The 22,193-nt window shown below is 32.9% G+C and overlaps 2 protein-coding genes across 2 annotated transcripts; both read left to right on the plus strand.

The window, feature by feature from the left end:
• Nucleotides 1–6,510: 6,510 nt before the first annotated feature.
• On the plus strand, nucleotides 6,511–7,360 carry LOC129317544 (uncharacterized). Its single transcript, XM_054961856.1, has 3 exons — nucleotides 6,511–6,591; nucleotides 6,680–6,739; nucleotides 6,857–7,360. The coding sequence occupies exons 1-3, from the start codon at nucleotides 6,511–6,513 to the stop codon at nucleotides 7,358–7,360; spliced, it is 645 nt and encodes a 214-aa protein (XP_054817831.1).
• Nucleotides 7,361–7,551: 191 nt separating this feature from the next.
• LOC129317545 (uncharacterized protein At2g29880-like) lies at nucleotides 7,552–9,543 on the plus strand. Its single transcript, XM_054961857.1, has 2 exons — nucleotides 7,552–7,884; nucleotides 8,947–9,543. Exons 1-2 carry the CDS (start codon nucleotides 7,552–7,554, stop codon nucleotides 9,541–9,543), a joined length of 930 nt encoding a protein of 309 aa, XP_054817832.1.
• The last annotated feature ends 12,650 nt before the right edge of the window (nucleotides 9,544–22,193 follow it).

Raw genomic sequence — 22,193 nt, forward strand, 5'->3', positions numbered from 1 at the left:
TTACCCCTTTGTGCATGTAATTTTTCTAGATGCTTAATGTCAATAGGTGGTGTATGCTCAACATGAGTGCTTAGATTGGATTCAAAACTTATGGGATTGGAAAATTCATAATTGTGATTTAGATGGAAATGATCATAATATGGGGGTGGACAATCAAAGTTATATGGTTGAAATTGATTATGAAAATGGGATATATGATCAATGTTAGGTATTGAAAATGGATGAGAATGCATGTCAAATGAATGATGGAATGAATCATGATCATGAAACCAAGCCATAAAATGCAATGAAATTTATATCCACAAGTAATAATGCAAATTCAAGCTCAAAATGATGGAATGACTAAGGAAGCTCAAATGATATGTCCTATACAAGTGTATGAGTGGAAATGCAAGCAAAAAAAAAATCAAGAGAAGTTTTTTTCCTTTTCTATTAGACTCAACAACAATCAAATAATCAAACACAAACAAAAACAATACTAAATAAGTAGAAAGAGAGTTAGAAATGCTCAATCTAGAAGTTTTAGCAATTCTGGAATTCGCATAGTAGGCTCTCTAGAGATAGTAAATCTTTAGATTTTCTAGCAGCCAATCCACATGAGAAATTTCCCTAAAAATCTTATTAGAGACACAAACGATATACAGGAAAATCATATAAAAATTTTAGATCAAAAATCCTTCCCAATCGCTCTCAGAATTTTTTACAAGTTGGTCCACAGTTTTGGAGAAACATGATTTCATCCAGAAGACCTTTAGAGATTCTAAAAAACTTTCAAATAGGAAAATAGAAAAGTTGAAGAACATGATAACACAAGAAACAAATATAAGAAAATAATAAGAAAAATGAGAATAGAATCAATCAATTTGGACACACAGAGAGGGAGATATGCTAACTCAAAATTGTAATAGGGTTTTGAGAATCCTCTGTAAAGGCTCCTTAGACCTTGTTAGCTTGTAAAATTTTTACAAGACACTTCCCATGTCCCAAATTGACCAAACTAATTTTAAAATGAAGCTAAGAATAAAGCTTTCAAATGATTATTTCAAGTTCAAATTCCCTCAGACTCGTTCTCAGTTGATTTTTCAATTTTAGGCAGAGACACTAGAAATAGAGTATTTTCAACTCTACACCCAACCAACGAAAATAGCACTATTTTTTTTTTTTGCTTTTTTTAAATAGAACAAAAACACTCAAAACTCATAAAAACACTAAACAAAACACAAAAAAAATTTTAATGATTTTTCAAAAATTTCCAGAAACACTAAAATAATGTAAATTAAACACTAAACAACCCTAAAATTTAAGCCAAAACACATTCCCCAGCAACGGCTCCAAAATTTTTATAGGGATTATTACTTGTCTTCAAAATTAAACTAAAGCTAACCCTAAAGCAATATAGGACCAACCCTAGGTTATCTCCTAAAGAATGATTTTAAATCTAATTTAAAGTTATCTAGTGAAATAAATCACTCAAAGTTTGAAGTTGATTAACTAATTGCTAACCTAATTATCTAATGAATTAAACTAGAAAGCTAATCCTAATTATGAATGAAGTGGCTTACCTATTCAAGTAGGAACCCTAAGGTGTTGCTAATGGAAGAATCCTAATTTCTAATCAAACATGGTAGCTTACTCAACTCCTCTTCCTTGGCTAAAAAATGCATTTACTTAAGACAACTATCTCAAGTATCCTAGCTTCACTAATTCAATTCCCTAAGTGCTATTACAAGCCCCCTAGGTAACCTTACTAACTTAGCTCTAAAATTAACCAAGTGTTTAGCTAAAATTCATTCCCAAATACCACTGGCCAAAGCTATACCTAAGTTTAAAACTATGAAAATTCATGCAACTCATCAAGTATTCACCACACAATTACATGCTAGGCTAATACAAGATATTCACCTATTGAAATCACATATTATCATGCAAATTCATAGAGTGGACAAAATTCTAGCAGCACATAGGTCATGAAATTCAACTCAACAATCTTTTTTTAACATTACAAATTAAACAACCATGTAACTAAAGTTAAATTGAACCACAATCAACAATAGTCATAGTATTCTAATGGAATTGAAACAAAATGAAGAAATAGTTAAGCTTAGTCAAGTGAAGCATTCAAAACTCCTCGTCCATCAACTCTCCCCAAGAATTCCATAGGGACTCTAGCTAGAAAACATCAAGAGCACTTTGCTTCCTCCATGAATACAACTAGGCCGTGGCATATGCTCCATGCCTCTTGATAGATTGAGCTTCAAATCTCATTTTAGTTGCATAGGGATGGTTTGACCTTGAGAGAGGAGAAGAATGGTAGAAGAATTGAGTTGATTTGATGGTGAAAAGAGGGAGAAATGGTGGCTGTATGAAATTTTGGTATAGAGAGAAGGAAAGAAAAATAAAGAACAAGATGAACAAGAGAGAGAAAGTGTGGAAGATGAATGAGATGATGATTGATCTGAAAATAGGGTGAATGGATGTGCTCCTAAGTGTTTTCCATTAAGTCTAATTAACAAAAAGGAAATGAAATTAAAATGAAAATGGGAGCCTTGTCACACTTGCAAGGTGGTAACCTCCTATTGGTCAGTAGATGATTCCAATATATGTGTAATTTTCCATATTTCATTCACATTTTCAAGCTAATTTAATCCCCAAATAATGCCTAATTCATTTGCAAACCATCAGCTTTGATCTCAAGGAGTGTTGACCTCAATTGCCCAATTGATCCACAAGTCACATGCCACCTATATCACATAAATCACATAATTCAATTAAATAGCATGTGATATAATAAAATCTAATTAATTTTAAGAATTAAATTCATAATTAGAAGGGATAATTTATTAAATTAACTAATTTCTAGGTTGTACAAAGTTATATAAAAATTTTCACACAAAGGCAAACCGAAAACTAGGTCAAACTAAGACACTTTAGAAAGTATTGACTTTTTATCTAATTACTCTCAAACTAAAATGAATTTTAAAAAAATAATTTCACCACTCATCAAGTGGATATAAAATGAACTTTTTCAAATTTTTTTATACATTTCCTCAAAAGTTCATTTTTTGGACCAAAATGTTCCTAATGTACTAAATCTAGAAACTAAGGCAAAATTTCAAATTTAATGCAATGTGTGTACTTTAAGGTAATAAATTATTAATAAAATGGTCCTAATTGACAAATAAAAGTGGGTAACAAATGTGTTCTACCACACTTTCATAAGGATTAAAGCTCATTTCTACATTCAAAAGCTATGGAGTTTGGCCTTCTCAAGCAATTACTAGGGTTCTTGAATATGATGAAAATTGTCTAATTTCTTTGGTGGAATCTTAGAAAGATGAAGATGGAGGATGAGTCTTAAGATTTAAATTGGCTAATTCTTTTGTTTTCTATGCTATTCTCTTTTACTAAATGGTTAGATTCGTTAATCTAAGGTTTAATCATCTTAACTTGTAAATTCTAATTTTAATTTGATGTTGATGTAAAGAGAGAGGATTGTTTCATTTAATTTCTTCCTTGGACATCCAGGATTGAATTTGGCCACTCTTTTTTTGGCACATAATCTTGTGTTTTTCAATTAGTAAATTACATGTATTAATATTGCATAATCTTGTGATGTTAATGCTTGAGTTGTTGAGTAGCTTGACATAATCTTGTGGTTACTTGATTCCTTGACTTGGCCATGGCATTTGAGGGAGAGTTTTGAGTGATTCCCTTGGCTAATTTTTATACCAATTGGTTAATTAAACTAGAAACTTTAATCTAAGACCTAGAGAAGTTAGCTAATTAGGTTAATTGACTTAGGATAATTTTCTTAAGTCATGACAGCTTTAGTCAAGAGGAAAGGAAAGTTAAACTTAGCCTAATCATAAGATGATGATGAGTCCAAAATCAACTAATCTCTCTAGGGTTTCACTCTTGTGAAAAGGGAGGTTCATTTCACTCAATTTATTTAGCATTTTATTCACTTGCATATTAGGTAATTAGTTTAGATAATTAGGTAACTAAATTCCTATAACTTTGAGTGATCTATTCCACTAGATAGCTTTTAATTAGAGTAAGACTATTCCTTGGAAGATGACCTAGGGTTGACCCTATATTGCATTAGGGTTAACTTTAGCTTAATTTTAAAGATAAGCGACTAAATTCTATTAGTGCATAGCACAAAGCAAGTGACTGTGGCCTCTGTGCCATATGCCATGGTGCATGCGGCATGAGCCACGGCACACGGTGCCAAATTTCACTTTGTTTTCCTGTTTTGCACGTGTATTCTTAGTCCTTGTTGCATAGATTTTGCTTCCACTATGTATGTTAGGTTTTATAACCTAAGTGATTTATAAAATGATTTGAAATCTTTTCATAAGATCCCAAGGCTAATTTTTTCATTTTAAATGATTTTGAAATGATTGTAGTGGAGCATATGGTAATATCAGTAAATGGCATTACACATGTGACTACTGATCAAGCTAGATTAATTTGAGTCCACTTATGGCTCATCTAAGAGGCTTCCATACTTGATAAAAACTCACTAACACTTTCAAAATGGTGATGAAAGGGTGATTAAGAGGATTCTTGGTTGAAATCCTCAGGCCATGTTTGGTATGCAGCATTAAAGGGTTGGGTTTGGCATTAGCATTGAATAAGGCCCAATTTAATGTGTTTAGTACAAAGCATTGGCTCTTACTTGGTTTTGTTGAAACCCACTTAGATGGGATTACACAAACCCACCTCATACCTGGTACTGAAAAATTAAACCTGGGTTTGCAATATTTTATGACAATATTATCCATGGTTATAATATTTTTTAGACAAGAGTGCCCCTGTTGAGTTTTTACCCTGATAAAAGCCATCAGCATCGCAAACCTCAAGTCAGAATGCATCTCCATCGCCGCCACAAGAGACTCGTCCATTGATTTGCCCTGTCGCCATCTCCTTTGCCACGCCTTCATGTACTGTTGCTCCGTCCTTCCCCTTCGTCGATCTTCTTCTTCCATCTTCTTCGTATCTAGCTTTTCCTTTTCCATATTTTGTTTCTTCATCTTTTTTGCTCGGTTAGCTATTGATGCCTCTATTTTTTATTTATTTTCCATTTTTCCAGCTTGTCTTTGTTTGCTATTCTTCATTTTATTTGAGATATCTTCTTTTTCCATCTTCTTCGTAGCTACTTTTCCTTTGATTAAATCTGACGAATACTTTCTGCTCCATTAGCCACCGCTGCACTTACTAATTTTTGGCCCTTTCCCTTCTTTGTAATTGTAAGTTGTAACTTTCTAGGAGCTTTTGTAGCTTCAAGGGACATTGATATCTTCATTTTCTAACTTACAAGGCAGTAAAGAGTCCTGGAAGCCTTTAGGAAGAGTCGAAACACGATATTCCTTCTGTGCTTTGAGTAGAGTGTGACAATGTTTTTTTCGTTTGAAAATTAAATCTCTTGTATCACATATGCTCTGTTTAACTGCCCTAAAATGGCTCCAGATGCAAGTTATTCAAACAATACTTAGATAATTGACTGTCCAAATCAAAATTATATAATGACAAAAAGGAAATTAGAGAAAGCCAGACAAAGAACTATCAAACTGAAAGAACAAAAAAAAGGTAGAATTTGAAAGCATATATATTTTTTTTATTAAACCAGAAAGCCTCAAAATCAGTGACTTGTTTGCCAATTATGATGTGAATATCCAAAGGACAGTATTTTACTATCGATTTGGTAAGTCTTTCAATGCAAAAAGTGATATAATATCTCAAACTCCAAAATGCAAAATAGCATTGCCACAAGGAAACATGCAGATCAACCGTTGCAAAACATATGCATATCAATAAAACTACAAAATATAAGGATATTGCAAGAAAGAGATGTCAATAAAATGTCTGCAAATAATCTAAACCATTACATACTCATTTGATAACACTGTCACATCATCAGAGTTATGTAGTACTATTTACTATTCATTTTCAGCAACTAAAATACATTTATTATAATTTTTTTGAAGAAAGTTATCACTATGATTTATTGTTAACCACTAATTACTTTTATTCAATTATATATGTTAAATATTAATCTTTTATGTATCTGTATAATTGGTACACAGTTATGGCACTATCTGAGGAAAAGAGAATATTATTACGTTTGTTTCTCTTCTGGATGAGCATGACTGAGGTAGTGTATGCGTTTTGTATTTGTATGTGTATGACTATCATGCTAAGGAGACGAAGAATCAGACATATACCTTACAAAATGGATTTTATTGCTAAGAGATCTTACCTAAAGAGAATGATGTCTAGCAGTGATGTAGCATGTTACAATTTACTTAGAATGCATAGATCAATATTTGATAAGTTGTGTTCTATGCTAACGGATGTGGGTGGTCTTAAACCTAGTAAGAACATGCTTGTAGATGAACAAGTTGCCATGTTTTTACACATCATGTGAAGAATAGAGTAATACAACATAACTTTGGTAGATCGGGAGAAACTATTAGTAGGCATTTCAACTCAGTACTTACTAGTATGATGAGACTTGGAGATATGTTCTTGAAGAAACCAGAGCCAGTGGCCGATGAATCTAGCGACGAAAGGTGGAAGTGGTTTAAGGTAAATATACATATTATGTATTTATCATTATTTTTGAAAGTTGTGTGAACAATTTATATTAACTTTTTTCTACTTTTCTATTTTATAGAGTTGTTTAGGCGCCTTGGATGGAACTCACATCAAGTTAAGAGTTCCTTCTCTCAACAAGGCAAGATACCGGAATAGGAAAGGAGAGATAACTACAAATGTGTTGGGTGTTTGCTCACAAGATGGTTTCTTTATATATGTTTTGCCTGGGTGGGAAGGGTCTACAGCAGATGGATAGGTTCTTCGTGATGCCATAAGTAGAAGGAATGGCTTAAGAGTTCCACAAGGTCACTATTACTTGGTTGATGCTGGGTACACCAACTGTGAGGGATTTCTTGCACCGTATAGAGGGCAAAGATACCATTTAAGTGAATGGAGAGAAGGGCGACATCCTAGAAGTGCACAAGAGTGCTTTAATATGAGACACTCTTCTGCACGAAATGTAATTGAACGGTGCTTTGGTATTTTGAAGTTAAGGTGGGCTATACTAACAAGCGCATCATTTTATCCCGTTCGAACACATAACCGAGTTATAATTGCTTATTGCCTCCTCCACAACTTAATTCGTCAAGAAGGTGTAGATCTACTTGAAAATGAAGTTCCAGAAATGGGTGTTGATATGGATGGGATGGAAAACACCCCAATTCAAAACATGGATGCTTCTGATGAATGGGCTACCTTTAGGGATACTCTTGCTAATGAAATATTTACTACTTTTTCTTCTAATAGGACATCTAGATGAATTAGTTATTTCATTTAAACATTATTGTTTGTTTAAATATGTCAATTTTCTTTGTTTCTTTGAATGTGGTGTATGGTATGATAGAACATGTATTATTGTTATGTCCTTAATAATAATATATTGTCATATTATTATATTGTTATTTAACCTCTTCTCAAGTTCTAACATTTTCTTCTTATAGTTGCACAAGCATGTCAAGTAGGTCTGGAAAAACAGACAAGCACATGTGGACACTCGAAGAGGATGAATTGTTAATTCAATCCATGATGGTGCTACATGATAAGGGAGAACTTATATCTGACAATGGTTTAAGGCCACGTGTCTTAAACACTTTGAAGGACATGCTTGATGGTTTGATACCTGAAAGTGGTATTAAGGCCTATCCCCATATTCAGTCAAGAGTCAAGAAGTTAAAAATTAACTATGGTGTGGTTTCTGACCTTCTCAATTTATCTGGTTTTGGTTGGGACCCTGAAAAGAAATGTGTGACAGCTCCCAAGACTGTTTGGGATGAATATGTGAAGGTAAATTGCTGCTATTAGTTTTTAGTATTTCTGCTGTTTATTTATTTTTTCTGGTTTTAATTGCTGTTAGTTTCTGCTGTTTCTGTCTTCTGTTTATTTGTTTTTCTAGTTTTTATTGCTGTTAGTTTCTGCTGTTTCAATTTCTGCTGTTTCTGTCTGCTGTTTATTTATTTTTTCTGGTTTTTATTGCTGTTAGTTTCTGTTGTTTCAATTTCTGCTGTTTCTTTCTGCTGTTTATTTGTTTTTCTGGTTTTTATTGCTGTTAGTTTCTGCTGTTTCAATTTTTGCTGTTTTTGTCTGCTGTTTATTTGTTTTTCTGGTTTTTATTGCTGTTAGTTTCTGCTGTTTCAATTTCTGCTGTTTCTTGCTGTTTATTTATTTTTCTGGTTTTTATTGCTGTTAGTTTCTGCTGTTTCAATTTCTGCTGTTTCTTTCTGCTGTTTATTTGTTTTTCTGGTTTTTATTGCTGTTAGTTTCTGCTGTTTCAATTTTTGCTGTTTCTTTCTGCTGTTTATTTATTTTTCTGGTTTTTATTGCTGTTAGTTTCTGCTGTTTTTGTCTGCTGTTTATTTGTTTTTCTAGTTTTTATTGCTGTTAGTTTCTGCTGTTTCAATTTCTGCTGTTTCTTGCTGTTTATTTTTTTTCTGGTTTTTATTGCTGTTAGTTTCTGCTGTTTCAATTTTTGCTGTTTCTTTCTGCTGTTTATTTGTTTTTCTGGTTTTTATTGCTGTTAGTTTCTGCTGTTTCAATTTCTGCTGTTTTTGTCTGCTGTTTATTTGTTTTTCTGGTTTTTATTGCTGTTAGTTTTTGCTGTTTCAATTTCTGCTGTTTCTTGCTGTTTATTTGTTTTTCTGGTTTTTATTGCTGTTAGTTTTTGCTGTTTAATTTTTGCTGTTTCTTTCTGCTGTTTATTTGTTTTTCTGGTTTTTATTGCTGTTAGTTTCTGCTGTTTCAATTTTTGCTGTTTCTTTCTGCTGTTTATTTATTTTTCTGGTTTTTATTGCTGTTAGTTTTTGCTGTTTCTGCTTTTCCTGCTATTTCTTTTTTTTTTTTCTGTTGCAGGTAAACAAGAAAGCTGCTAAGTGGAGAAACAAGACTTTCCCCCATTATGATGAGCTATCCAATATCTTTGGGAAAGATCGAGCAACTGGAAAGGATGCTCAAACATATGAAGATATTGTTGAAGAGTTTCATGATCAACATGGGTTTACTTCACCCATAGAAGATACTCCTACTGAGCACATTCTAACTGATTCTCAAATGGATGGATCACATGCGAACACTTCACCGCAAGAGAACTCTCCAACTGAGCTGTCCCCTTCTGATGCAACTTTCGGTGCGAAAAAGAGGAAGCGAAACAGCACTGAAGCTCAACCTTCCATGCTTGAAGGCATGAAAATGATTGTTCAAACACTAACTAATGGGTTGAAGGAGTCATCTGAGCATTTTGGCATGCACCTTGATAGAGTTGAACGTGAGAAACGTATTGATGGCATGAGGTCGTCTCTCCTTGTTGAGTTGAAGAAGGTTGAAGGACTTTCCCACCAAGAACGTCTCAAGGCATATGTGAAGATTATTGGTGATGAGAATATACTGATTGGCTTTTATTCCATGCCTGAAGAGGACAAAGCTGATGTGATTCGTGAAATAATAGCATAAGCTAGTATAGATGTCACTTGATATTTTGGTGTATCTTGATTTTTTGGTGATCCTTAGTAAAGTTGCAAGAGGATCCTTCATATGTAATGTCATGTTTAGATGTCTAATTTTTTGTGTAAGATATGGCATATCTTACTTGGGTGCTTGGATATATGAGTAGCACCATTGACTATATTTTGTTTTAAAGTAAGATATGGAGTATCTTGCTTCCTTGACCTTATTAATTATGATATGATAAATGACATCCTTTCTTTCATGTTTTATAGAGCATCTCTTGGAATTTTATATAATAGTAGTACCTTGCTTTAATCAGTTGTACTTTACTTAAAATCGGCCCAACATATGGCAAAATTCTGGAAACCAGTGGATGTAAACATCCAGGTATACTTTTGATGGCCTGGGGAAAATAACAGTAGTTAGGTGAATCTCAAAACCATATATAATCATGGTAAACGATGTTGCCAAGGTCTGAAAATGTGAACTTAGACCATACAGAATATATGGAGCTTAAATGAGTCATAAAAAATAATTAACATAACATGCCAACATCAATAAGAAAACACAGCAGATAATAGCTTCTAAAAAATATAAGCTAGCAAAGTGCACAACAGGCACCAACTTTCACAGGCAGAGGCCTATTACAATTAGAAGTTTAAGTAAAGGCAACTTATAAGAAAAATATAAGCTACCAAAGGACAAATGCGCTCACACATCTATTGTGATTGCCTTCACTGCTGCATAAAGGAAATGTTCTAGAACACCACTGCTTAGCTGTACAATAAATAAGTAAGAAGACCAAAAGAAAGAAATTGGACTATAATAAATTAGAAAAATAACAGTTACCATGGAGGAGAATGTAGCAACTAAAGCAAAAATACGAGCATAAATAAAGGGGTATTCATGAGAACCTACCAAGGCTTGTTGCTCATAAATTGCTAGAAATACAAGAACAAGCTTTTGAATATTTGAATTTGTCCAGAGTTGCAGATGAGCAGAAATACAGTGACAATTTCTGGCCATAAAACTGAACTAAGGTGATATCTTGGGTTCCATCTACACAATCATATGTATGTGTATGCATGCGCACGCATGTGCATTTATGTCTGTGTTGGTGTCCTCAAAATAATGGAAAATCATCAAGTCAAGATTGAGAAGAAGAGGAACAATAGACTTCTTATTAATCAATTAAATGTACATGTACATTTTTACAAGAACTATAACTTGAAGAACCAAAAAGGAAAAGAAAAAGAAGAGGATGAGGAAAAAACTAAACTTGTTTACTAATTTAATCAGCTTCCTACAGTCCAATTCCTGACATAAAAATCATAGCACTTTTCACACAAGTTCTTAACCTATAACAATCCATATTGAACAGCACCAGAATGTCTGTGAGCTGCAACAGCTACTGCTGTGGCACCAACTGCACCAAAGTGAGATTGTGCCTGTAGCAGCTTCACAACTTGTAAGCCTGGTGTTGCTCAATGGTTGAAGCATCAGAACCTTTATTAAAGATTTCAAAATGAGAATCTGATCCATCAACAAGTTCTTCTCCATTACCAACAGAAGACCTCCAGCTTCATGGTTGCTATCAGTGGCTTTAGTCTTCTTGGTTGAATGAGGATCTGGAATGCATAATTGTCTGTTCATCCAGTCTCCCATTGATTTTAAAACAGCAACCAAGCATTTCATGGCCTCAAATTTCAGCGTTGCCTCTTGAGGGGGCAAAAGTGAAGTTGCTACACCAGGTAGGACACCCTGTGTAGTTTTAAGAAGTCCATTAACCATCATACAAGGACCACAACAATTGAATGACAAGCACACCTACACCAGCTAAAATAGTTTCAAAATTGATCGAGGAATGCAATGCTAAAAAATATAATATATAAAGTAAATCAAATTTTGGGAGAAAACCTCACCTCTCAATTATGTTTAATGAAGAAATATCATCTTTTGCTTTCCAGTGCAATGGCAAAGGATATGCATAGTATGGACTGGTTTAGGGCTCTCAGAACAATCATAAGGAAAAAAAACTCCAATTTCTGCTTTTAATCCAGTTCTAAATCTTGATACAAGACTGATGAAAATGGAGCAAGATAACTGGAAAACTATCATAAGAGTTGAAGCACTATTCTTCAATAACAATAAACATAAGCACTGCTAAGACCACGTACATGCATGAAAAGCATCGCCTTCCAAAATGAAACATGTTTTACAAGTTCAAAAAGATATTCAACTCCCAAGTTTCACAAAAACATCCTCATCGCATATGGCAATGTAGATGGTTCAAGAGTTTCAAACCATACCAGGATTTTTCTGCATGACCCTTGAAATATTGCGCTCAACATTTCTCTGAAGTATTGGCAAGACCTCTTTTTGGTCTGTCACTATAACATCACACCATAGCAAAGCCATGCCTGCAAAGTGTAAAAGAAGCACAAATCGAATCATATCAGACATCACCATTCAACCAAAGCAAGGTAGCCAGAACAATTCGAGCCAAGGGATGCAAGTAGGTAGCCTGAATTAATTCAAGGAACAAATTTTTAATTCCTTGATTATAATATTAAAAACCCACCAAATCCAGAAACTCCACAACCAGCCCCAAGTTCAATTACACGTTTTCCTTTAAGCTTAGCTGGGGAAAACTTCCCCTTTCTGCAATTTTTTTCCTGAATCAATGAAAGATGCAATCTGGGAGTTAAAGTCATCTAAATTCAGAGTTATTGCTTGATGCTTTTGCAAAAACAAAATGGCAATACCTGACACGCTCCGAAGGGAAAGCAAAGTAAACCAAAGGCTTCGTTTGAAGGCTTCAAAGCATACCTGAAATTTTTGTCTTGGAGGCGCTTACGAGTTGATGGAGCTGAGAGAAATTAGAACGGCACGAATGAAACCCTTCGCAATATGGAGCTCGATGATTGGAAACGGAAGCCGGAGATCTCTCGAGTTCACCGTCGCAGAAGTTCACCAGCGAGAAGAAAAAATGACAAGATGAAGGGGCGATGACGTTTTTATTGGGTTTTTATTTTTTGTTTTTATTATTTTAAAGGGTATTTTTGTCTTTTTATAATTTATATTTAATTAAAAAATAAAATGAAATAAGGTATTTCTTGAAAATATTCCTATATACCAAACATAATTTTAAAACCTTATACCCAATCTCAATCCCAATCCCAATACCAATCCCAATCCCAATCCCAATCCCTCAAAATTGAAACCTGCGTACCAAACAGGGCCTCAGGGTTTACGGTTATTAAAAGCTATTTGAATCAACTCTTACACATATGTCACTATAAGGTCTTCTTGCTTTATAGTTTGTCTTATAATTCAATATTTTAGCCATTTAATCTTTATTCAAATCCTTGTTTGCACCTACAATTATACACACAAGAGTGATCAAAGCATGTATACAAAATTTCAAATCAAAACTCAAAACCAATTGTAAGATACAATGCCATTTCTAAGTTCCTAAGTTATAAAACATAACAATTTAGTATTAATGTCTTTATCTTGAAAAGTCTTATGACTTATGTCTTTTGATGTCTCTTTATAACCTAGAATGAATTTAAATCTCAAACTTGTTACAATGATCTTAGGAAGACAAAATACACAAACTAAGCTAATGTCCCAAAATTGCCTAAAAATTGTCAAAATGATCAAAATACCCCTAGGTTATGAATGAACCTTGATTGATTCTAAAGGCCTAAAAATGCAAGTATGCATGAATTAAGCTTCTAAGAATGCAATAATGCAAGAATATCATTCTAAAATATATGCAAATAATGCAATGTCATTAGGCTAAGATTTCCACAAAACTGATACAAATACATTAGTTAGTATATGCTCATGCATTCCTATAGCAACATAAATCAATAAACATTTATAACATGATCAATTCATTACACAAACTCTTATAGCATAGAGGTAGCACCACTATGCCTATCATAAGTCTTTCCTTTTACCCTGCTTACTATCAGAACCTATAAAAATGTAACCACGGTGTGAGCTAAACATCTCAATAACAGAATAATTCACATCTATCAATTAATTAGTATAATTGCAAACAAGTAAAGCTTATATAATATATATATCTATTTTCCATCAAATCATTATTACACACTAACATGATTAATCTACCATCCAAACCTCTATATCACCCTAACTGAAACCATAGGCTCTACTAGACCAATCATACACACACACACACACACACACACACAGAGATATGAGCAAACCTACAGTGATAGAATCACCGAATCAAAGGTGTTCTATCCCACTTTTAAACTATGGTTTTTTCTATAACACACACAATTAGGGTGTCATTATTCTAAGACCACATCATACTGATGCTTAAGAGCCTAAATTTCCAACACCATACCAGTTGGGCACTCAAGAGAGAGTCTCCAACACAGTACCTAAATAGGTACTCAGGAGAAGAATTCTCCAACACCGTACCCCATTGGGCTCTCAAGAAAATAAATGTTATATGGTCTTTCACTACTCCTCCCCACGAATGAACTTTCACTCCTAACATGTTCATGCTCACACTTTTCAAATATAAACCACATGTTGGTAGTTTAAGCCACATATATACATATACCTTTGTAATTCCAATTCTTTAAAATTATTTTCATAATAATACCTGTTATTCAATGAATTCTAGTTCATTTTATGCCAATTTCAAAAACACTTATGTTATATTACATAATTACTCATAAATAGTTAAACAAGTTAATCAAACAAAGTGAATTATTCAGTTACCTTAACCTTTCTATCATTAGAAAGGTTACATGTGGTATTCTCTTTAGCACTTAACATCACAACTCGCTTCCACTACTCTAATTGTGTAACCCTCCCCTTATACCCTCATGATATAAGGAGAGGATTAACATAATCACTACACAATTTACAAACCATAATATAAATACTCTATTTGAAAACCTTAGGCCCGAGACTTATTTTGAAAATTATTAAAAATTCTCAACCAATTTAATACAAAATAGAGTATAACCAATGGAAGATATTGTATGCATTCATAGAGCCTACGCATGCTTTCAAAACAAAGAAATAAAGTTCAAAAATGAGCCATGCGCCGCAGTGTAACATCCCAAAATTTAGCCCAAGATTAATTAAGTTAATCAAAGGTAAATGAGTAATTTTGAAGGAATATGTGTATATAAATAATTTTAGTTAGAGTATTATTATTGAATTTAATTTCGAATAAAATTTTAAGTTATGATTTTTTTTTAGAAAATAGAAATAATAATAAGAATATTATTATTATTAAGAAAAAAAGAAAAGAAGAAGGAAAGAAAGAAGGAGAAGGAAAAGGATTATTAAAAAAATGAAGAAAGGGGGGCAAATGATTACCGTTTATGTTTGTGTAAGGTATGTGCTTGTGCATTAAAGAAAACAAAAGAGAGATAGTGGTGTGAATTATCATGTGGGACCCATATTTAAAAAAAAAAGAAACAACACACTCTCCCTTCTCATTTCATTTTCTCTTCCCTTTCCTTATTTCTCTCCGTGCACAATAGAGAGAATGGAAATAGAGCGTGCATGAGTTGCCAGTGGGAGCTAATTTAAAAGGTAGAGCTCCATAATAGGATATTTTGGATGAGATTTCAAGTATTCTAAGACTATATAAGTATCTTAAATATTTCTTAGTCATATTTCCTCTTTAGTTTTATATTTTCAAATTATGCAAAATCTAGGGTTCGAAAGAGGGATGAATTTTTTATAAATAAATGTTATTATTGAGGTTGTTGGTAGTATAATAAATATTTTAGAGTATTATTTTATTGATAAAATTGAAATTTGAAGCCATTAAGTTAATCCATAGACATTATAAGTAGATTTTTAGTTAAATTTGAAAGTATAAATTAATTTATTAATCTTTACATGGTTATTTAGAATGAGAAATAAATTATTATGGCCATAGAATGATAATCATAGCCTTGGGACCAAGTTTGCAATTTTTGAATATTTTTATGAGCGAATTTTAGAATAAAAAAATGGAAATTTTGATATTATAAAATTGTTTGAAGGATGATTTTAGCCAAGCCTCAATGAAACTATTATAAAGGAAGTTATAAAACCAACTGGATAGGTTCAAATATATAAAATTGAATTTTAAAATTCAAGAGGCTAAGACTAAGGTCTTAAAAAATGAAATAAAATAAAATAAATACCTAAGTTTTGGAATATAAGTAAAAATTGTGTTAATAATATTATTGATACATTGAGATATGATTAATTATAGATTAATTTTTTTTGGCACCATTCAAACTTTAAAAAGCTTTGGAAGTGTTGTAATTTAAGGGGTAACCTTTGACCTCTCAAAGATTGAGGTAACTAGGGAAAATCTATTTTATATATTTGTGTGTTAATTAATTATTTATGTTTGTAAAACAAATGAATATGTGTGTGTGTGTGTGTGTGTGTGTGTGTGTGTATCCAAATCTTGAAATCATGGTTTGTAATGCATATGTGGCTTTGTTGAGATCTTATAATTTGTGACCAAGTTAATTGTGACATGATTTAAATAATGAGATTGAGGGTTGATGATTATGTACATGCTCTTAATTATAAATTGTGGATTGTACATGGTGATAAATTGTGTACAAGCATGTTGACTTTTCATATGATGCTAATGTGATTTATGTGATAACATGAAAATTGACGCATGAGACATGATTGAGATATGATGATTCTTTATACTTGTTAAGCATGAAAATTAAGGAACATGTGGGTAATCATGAATTACAAATATTAGTTATTGAAATCATTTTTTCATGAGTATGATCATATGGTGGGAGTTCTAGTGAAGGAGCTGGCGGTTGTGTAAAATCTATATAGTACTTGGCTATTAACCAATAATCCTAAGGCTTATTGCCGCTACTTACCTTGTAGGCTACTATAGCATTATTCCTATAAAGGGACTTAACTCTACTAGCCTACATGGAGTTGTGGGTAGAGCTAGTCTTCGGTATGATACCCCATAATGTGTGATTTGGGGGAAACTGTGTTCATAAGTGAGTAAGGTAACCCTAGCTCAATAGCCCCTCACAATATGATCAAGGCTTTGGGTAGTCTCACCACATGGACGATCCCTTCTGATTATTGGCCCATGGATTTCATGTCAAAGGAAATAAGGGGGGATATAAGGAAGAGATTGATTATGCATATCATTATTATCATGCCATTTGAGTGATTGATGACTATATTTGTGACTATGATTGTAATTATGGAAGTGAGAACATGTAGTAGATATGTGAATAATGCATATGTGGCTACTTGTGCTAATTTTGTATGAATATTCAGTACTTGTAGGCAATTGTGGCAATTTTTTACTTGACTTTATTCTTAAGATTATTCACATGAGTTAGATGTTAATGTGATTAACATGTTTTTAGTATGATTGTTTACATGATTATCTTGATGAATTTATTAGCCACTTGCATTCATGATTAATTATCATGCATTTGTATAACTTAGATGTACTTTAGTTACTGAGTGGTTGTACTCACCCTTTTCTTTTAACATATTATAGGAGCTAGCTCATCTAGAAAAAACAAAGGAAAGGAGCATTAAGTCAAGTGATAATAATCACTTCTGTAGGCCTTTCTCTTTTTATTTTGATATGTGTATTTAGTTTATGATATTGTCAACTAAGATAATATATTCTTGATCCACTTATATTATAGGTCGTGTTGGGTGGAAATGTATTTTGGACCTTTGGGAATGTGATTTAGTGCTTATGTTTATTTTAATGGACCAAAATATTTGTGCAAGTGAAAATAGTTATTATATGCATGATTTGAGAACTAGAATATTGTTATGGTCTCCCCTTGTGTTTTGATGTCTAAGGGTGAGTAGTTGATATTAATCATATATGAATGAAAAGAAAAATTCATGCATGTGATGAGCTATTAATGAAGAGATGATATATAGAGTATGATGATTAGTTAATAATCATTGCAATAAATTTGATTGAGACCTTAGCCTGCCGCTACCAGTTATCAAAGGGCTTGAGTAGCCAAGTGTTATATTAGTATTTATATATATATATATATATATTATGTAGAGTAGGGCACAGAGAGAAAATAAGGGGGAGTTTTTATTTTATCTTGAGATGTATTTCTTAATCATGCTTCTACATATGTTTAATTAAAGGATATGAGTTTTTGAAATATTTTAAAGACTTGGGATCCTTTTGTTTTGAATAGTTTGTAAAGATATATGTTAAGGATTTGTTTAGGTTAATCTTTTATAGGATAATTCTTTTGAGTTAGTCCTTGATTAACCATAGTTAGTGTGATGATTTAAGTCCTAATTTAGAACACCTTTTACACACGACATGTGGCACAGAGCCGCAAGCTGACCCTGTCTATGTCATGCATCATGGCACACATGATAGTTTTTGCAACTGTCATTTGACAATTAGCAAGGACAACATCCGACATGCGCCGTTTCCACATATGATGTCTGATCGAAATGATTCAAGTGCCTACATGAACTTTATTTCATAAGCTAACTAATGAGATACGTTTGGACACAATCCGACAATCTGATCAAAATTTAAATACCTAAGTGCAGAAAGTTACTTTTTTAAAAAATTTAGTGCACCCAAACACTCAAATCTATCACACTGTCTCACTAAATCATTATAGGCCTTGAACTAAGTCCAAAAGGAATTTATACACCTAATTGACAATAATTTATAACATACATACACACAGATCAAGATTTAGCTATTCAATAGCCCATTTTCACATATACAAATTTCTTCAAAATATTGTCACAACATGGTATTTGGGCTAAAACCCAATCCATTCATCAAAATTTCATCACTAACACGTTCACCTCAAGTTCTCAACCAAATCTTAGCCTCTACTTTCTCATTTCACCACATATATATACATATAGGCTAAGATTTACCAAAATGCACAAGAAATTTCCACAATTCCTAACTTAAATATGCATGCAAGTCCTATGGTAACTTATGTACAAGATTATACAAAAGAGGAGTTCATTACACCAACTTCAGGATTTTAAAGCAGTGGCATAACTATGCCAATCCCGACTCTTACCCTTTGCCTTGGTCACTCCTCTGACTTATGAAAATGTAACTATGGGGTAAGATAAAAATCTCAATAATAGAATAACTCTCTACTACTAACTATCACATGCAACCATAAGCAAGTATAATAAATTATACATTTAAACATAACATATATCATATATTGCATTTCAAATTACATTAATATATATCATTTATCACCTCTTTCAAAACTATATTCACCACTTTTAGAAATCATATTCTCATCAATTCACCACTAATAACATATAGCATGATCACTACTGTCTGAACCTCCAAATTGCCCTAACTCGAAACTATAGGCTCGCCTTAAACCAATACACATACTCATTAACCTTGAGCTCACCTTCAGTGGTAGAATCACCTAGCCAAAGGTGTTTTAACTCACTTATGGACTATGATTTCCCCAATCACACACACTGGGATATCATTGACTCCAACACCACTTCACATCGATACTAAGGAGTCTAAATCTCCAACATCGTACCTCAATAGGCACTAAGAGATATAATTCTCTAACACTGCACCTTGTTGGGAACTAAGAAGAATAATGCCATATGGTCTTTCTCTACTTTTCCTTACAAGTGAACTCCCACCCATGATCATGTTCTCTTACAATCACCACATTTCCACATATATAAAATCATATATATATATATATATATAGTATATATTTGTAAAGCATGCAATTCACAAACTTATTTCATTAAAATAAAATCTCATGCACTAAACCTTTATTTAGTAAACATGCTAATTTTAAAACATTTTCATGCATCATTAAACATACTTTCAAATAGTTACAATAGACAATCAAATAGAGGAAGTTATTCGGTTATCTCAACCCTTCTGTCACAAGAAAGGTTACCTGTAGATTTTAACTACCACTAAAGCTCTCCACAAGCTTCTTTCTTAACTCACACTCAAAACACGTCAATCCACACACAATTAGCACCATTAGTCAATTGATTCAATTAACCAAAAATACTTAATTGTCAAATAAGGCTATTACTAGCTATTCATTCCTTTCCATTTAGCCATTCTAAGTTCATTATCACTCAATTATCACTTTTTAACACTTTTAATGATCCCATTTCACTTCTACTCCATTTCTACCCTATTTTTCCTCTAATTGGACCAAATTTGAGCCTAAAGCTTCAAAGCTCTATCGTTCAACTTCAAATCAATCACAAAGCTTTAATTTAACTCCTGAAAATCTTTTTATTACTATAAGATAAGAAACTAACCCCTGAAATCTTCCCAATTCAATTTCTCAATGACTTATACTAAGAGAAATTCAAGTAGAATTGAAGGTAAGGGCTGTAGGAAACTTACCTGATAAGTTACTAGTCAAAAGTCTCTTCCAAGCTCCTAAATCCTCTTACCCTAGCAGACCCTTTCTCTCTTCTCTCTTCCTTTCATGTTTTCTTTCTTTTTCTCTTTTGAACGATGAGCTTATTCATGATTTTTTCAACAAATTTCTATGCCATGCATCACGGTGCAAGCAACTTATGCCACGGTGCATGGCACAATGAGGAGAATCCTTATTGTGTGTGCGTGCACACTTTGTCCCAAAAAGCGATTCTTCCACCCATATGTATCCATTTAACATTCCAAGGAGTCAAATTATCAAGTAAACATCTAGATTTCTAATCACTAACTAATTACTAATTCACCCTTAATTAGTAGCTAATTGCAAGATTAAAAAATTAAGATGTTACAAATTGTACACACAACACATTAACCTATACAAATTAGCACTATTAGTCAATTTATAAATTAACTACAAGTATTAATTATCACTATTATCTATAATTAATCATCATTTCCTTTCAAATAACTATTCTAAATCTCAACTACCCTCTTTAACCTTTCTATCACTTCTATAAGTTCCAACACACCTCATACCAATTTTCCACCTCTTCAAACTATCAAATTAGGGCTAAAACTCAGCCTATTACTTTAAAGCTCAACCATTAGTTCCTGAACTAGTTGCAAAACCTTAATTTGATTCCAATAATTTTTTTATCACTTAAGGGTAAGAAATAAACCGTTTAAAACTCCTTGATTCAATTTCTCTATAACTCAAATTAAGAGAAATTATGGTAGAATTAGAGCTTAGGGTGGTATATAACTTACTTAGTAAGCAACTAGTTGGAAATATCATCTAAGGTTTCAAAACTTGCCCTAGTAGAGTGCTTTCTTCTCTTCCTCTCCTTCCCATTTCTCCTCCTTAGTCCTTCTAAAATCCACGAGTTGGCCATGTATGATCGAGCAAATTTCTGTGCTATGCACCGCAATACACATAACATATGCCGCAACATGTGGCACAATGAGAAAACTTTCACTTTAGCTCCCCCACTTTACTCTTCCACTCAATCTTATTCGTCCAAGAGTAACACAAATCTAAATGCCAAACTACCATTCAAAAATCTCGATTATCCAATTAATCCACTAATTTACTATTTTACCCTTAATTAGTAATTAGTTTCAGGGTTAGAAATTCAAGAGGTTACATTCAAAATCCTAAAACCACTACACTCCTGTAGCTTCTGAGCCCTTTCAATCTCATTTAACACATGTTTAGGGATCTTCATAACCATCATATGATAAGCAAGGATAGAACTCATCACAAACTTTACAAGAGTAACTCACCCCACCATACTCAGACAATTGGCTTTCTAGCCCCTCAATCTATGGTTAGCTACATCTACCCTTCTGTTTTCCATAATTCAAAGGTATCCCTAAATATAAACCAAGATCATCCACTTCTTTAAAACTTGCCACACTTGCAATTTCTTTTATCATCTCCTTCCCCACATTATGAGAAAAGAGAATGGCAGATTTATTGTAGTTAACTTTTTATCTAAAGCCCCTACAAAAAGTCTTCAAACATTGGAAAACCACCTCCATTCGCTCCTTAGTCACCTCTCCAAATAAAATAAGGTCATCAGCAACATTAAATGAGACACCATAGGCCTATGTCTACCAATGCTGATCACTTTCTACTTATCCTTGTATAATGCATCTTGCATCAAACAAGACAATTTTTGTAACTGTAATCTCTTCCTATATTCACTCTATACAAAAGAAGTAACTAAATCACCACACACACTAATCACCACAGTAATCAAACGTATTATTTGAAAAGCTTTAGCCAAAGACTTATTTCGCAAAATAATCAAAACCATAATATATTAGAGAATACGCAATGGAAATAAATTATAAACATCCATCTCATCTATTGTATGCATTTAAATTCACAATATCAAGTTAAAAAATGGTCCGTGCGCCGCGGCATATGGCACAATGTAACCTTCCCTATATCTACTCAATATATGAGAAGATTACGAGTTACAACTACCTCACATCAATTACAATAATCAAATTTTGTTTCAAAAGCTTCAGCCGAAGACTTATTTTGCAATAATCATTCAATTCACAATATAATTAGAGCAATATATAACGGAAGTAAATCATACACTCCTCTAATATGTAGTGAACATAACCCACCAACATTCCTATCCCAATGGCATGTATTTCATCACAAAAT

Source organism: Prosopis cineraria, unplaced genomic scaffold (genome assembly GCF_029017545.1).
Source record: "Prosopis cineraria cultivar Desert tree isolate PC_DT_omini unplaced genomic scaffold, ASM2901754v1 PC8, whole genome shotgun sequence".
Lineage (NCBI taxonomy): Eukaryota > Viridiplantae > Streptophyta > Magnoliopsida > Fabales > Fabaceae > Prosopis > Prosopis cineraria.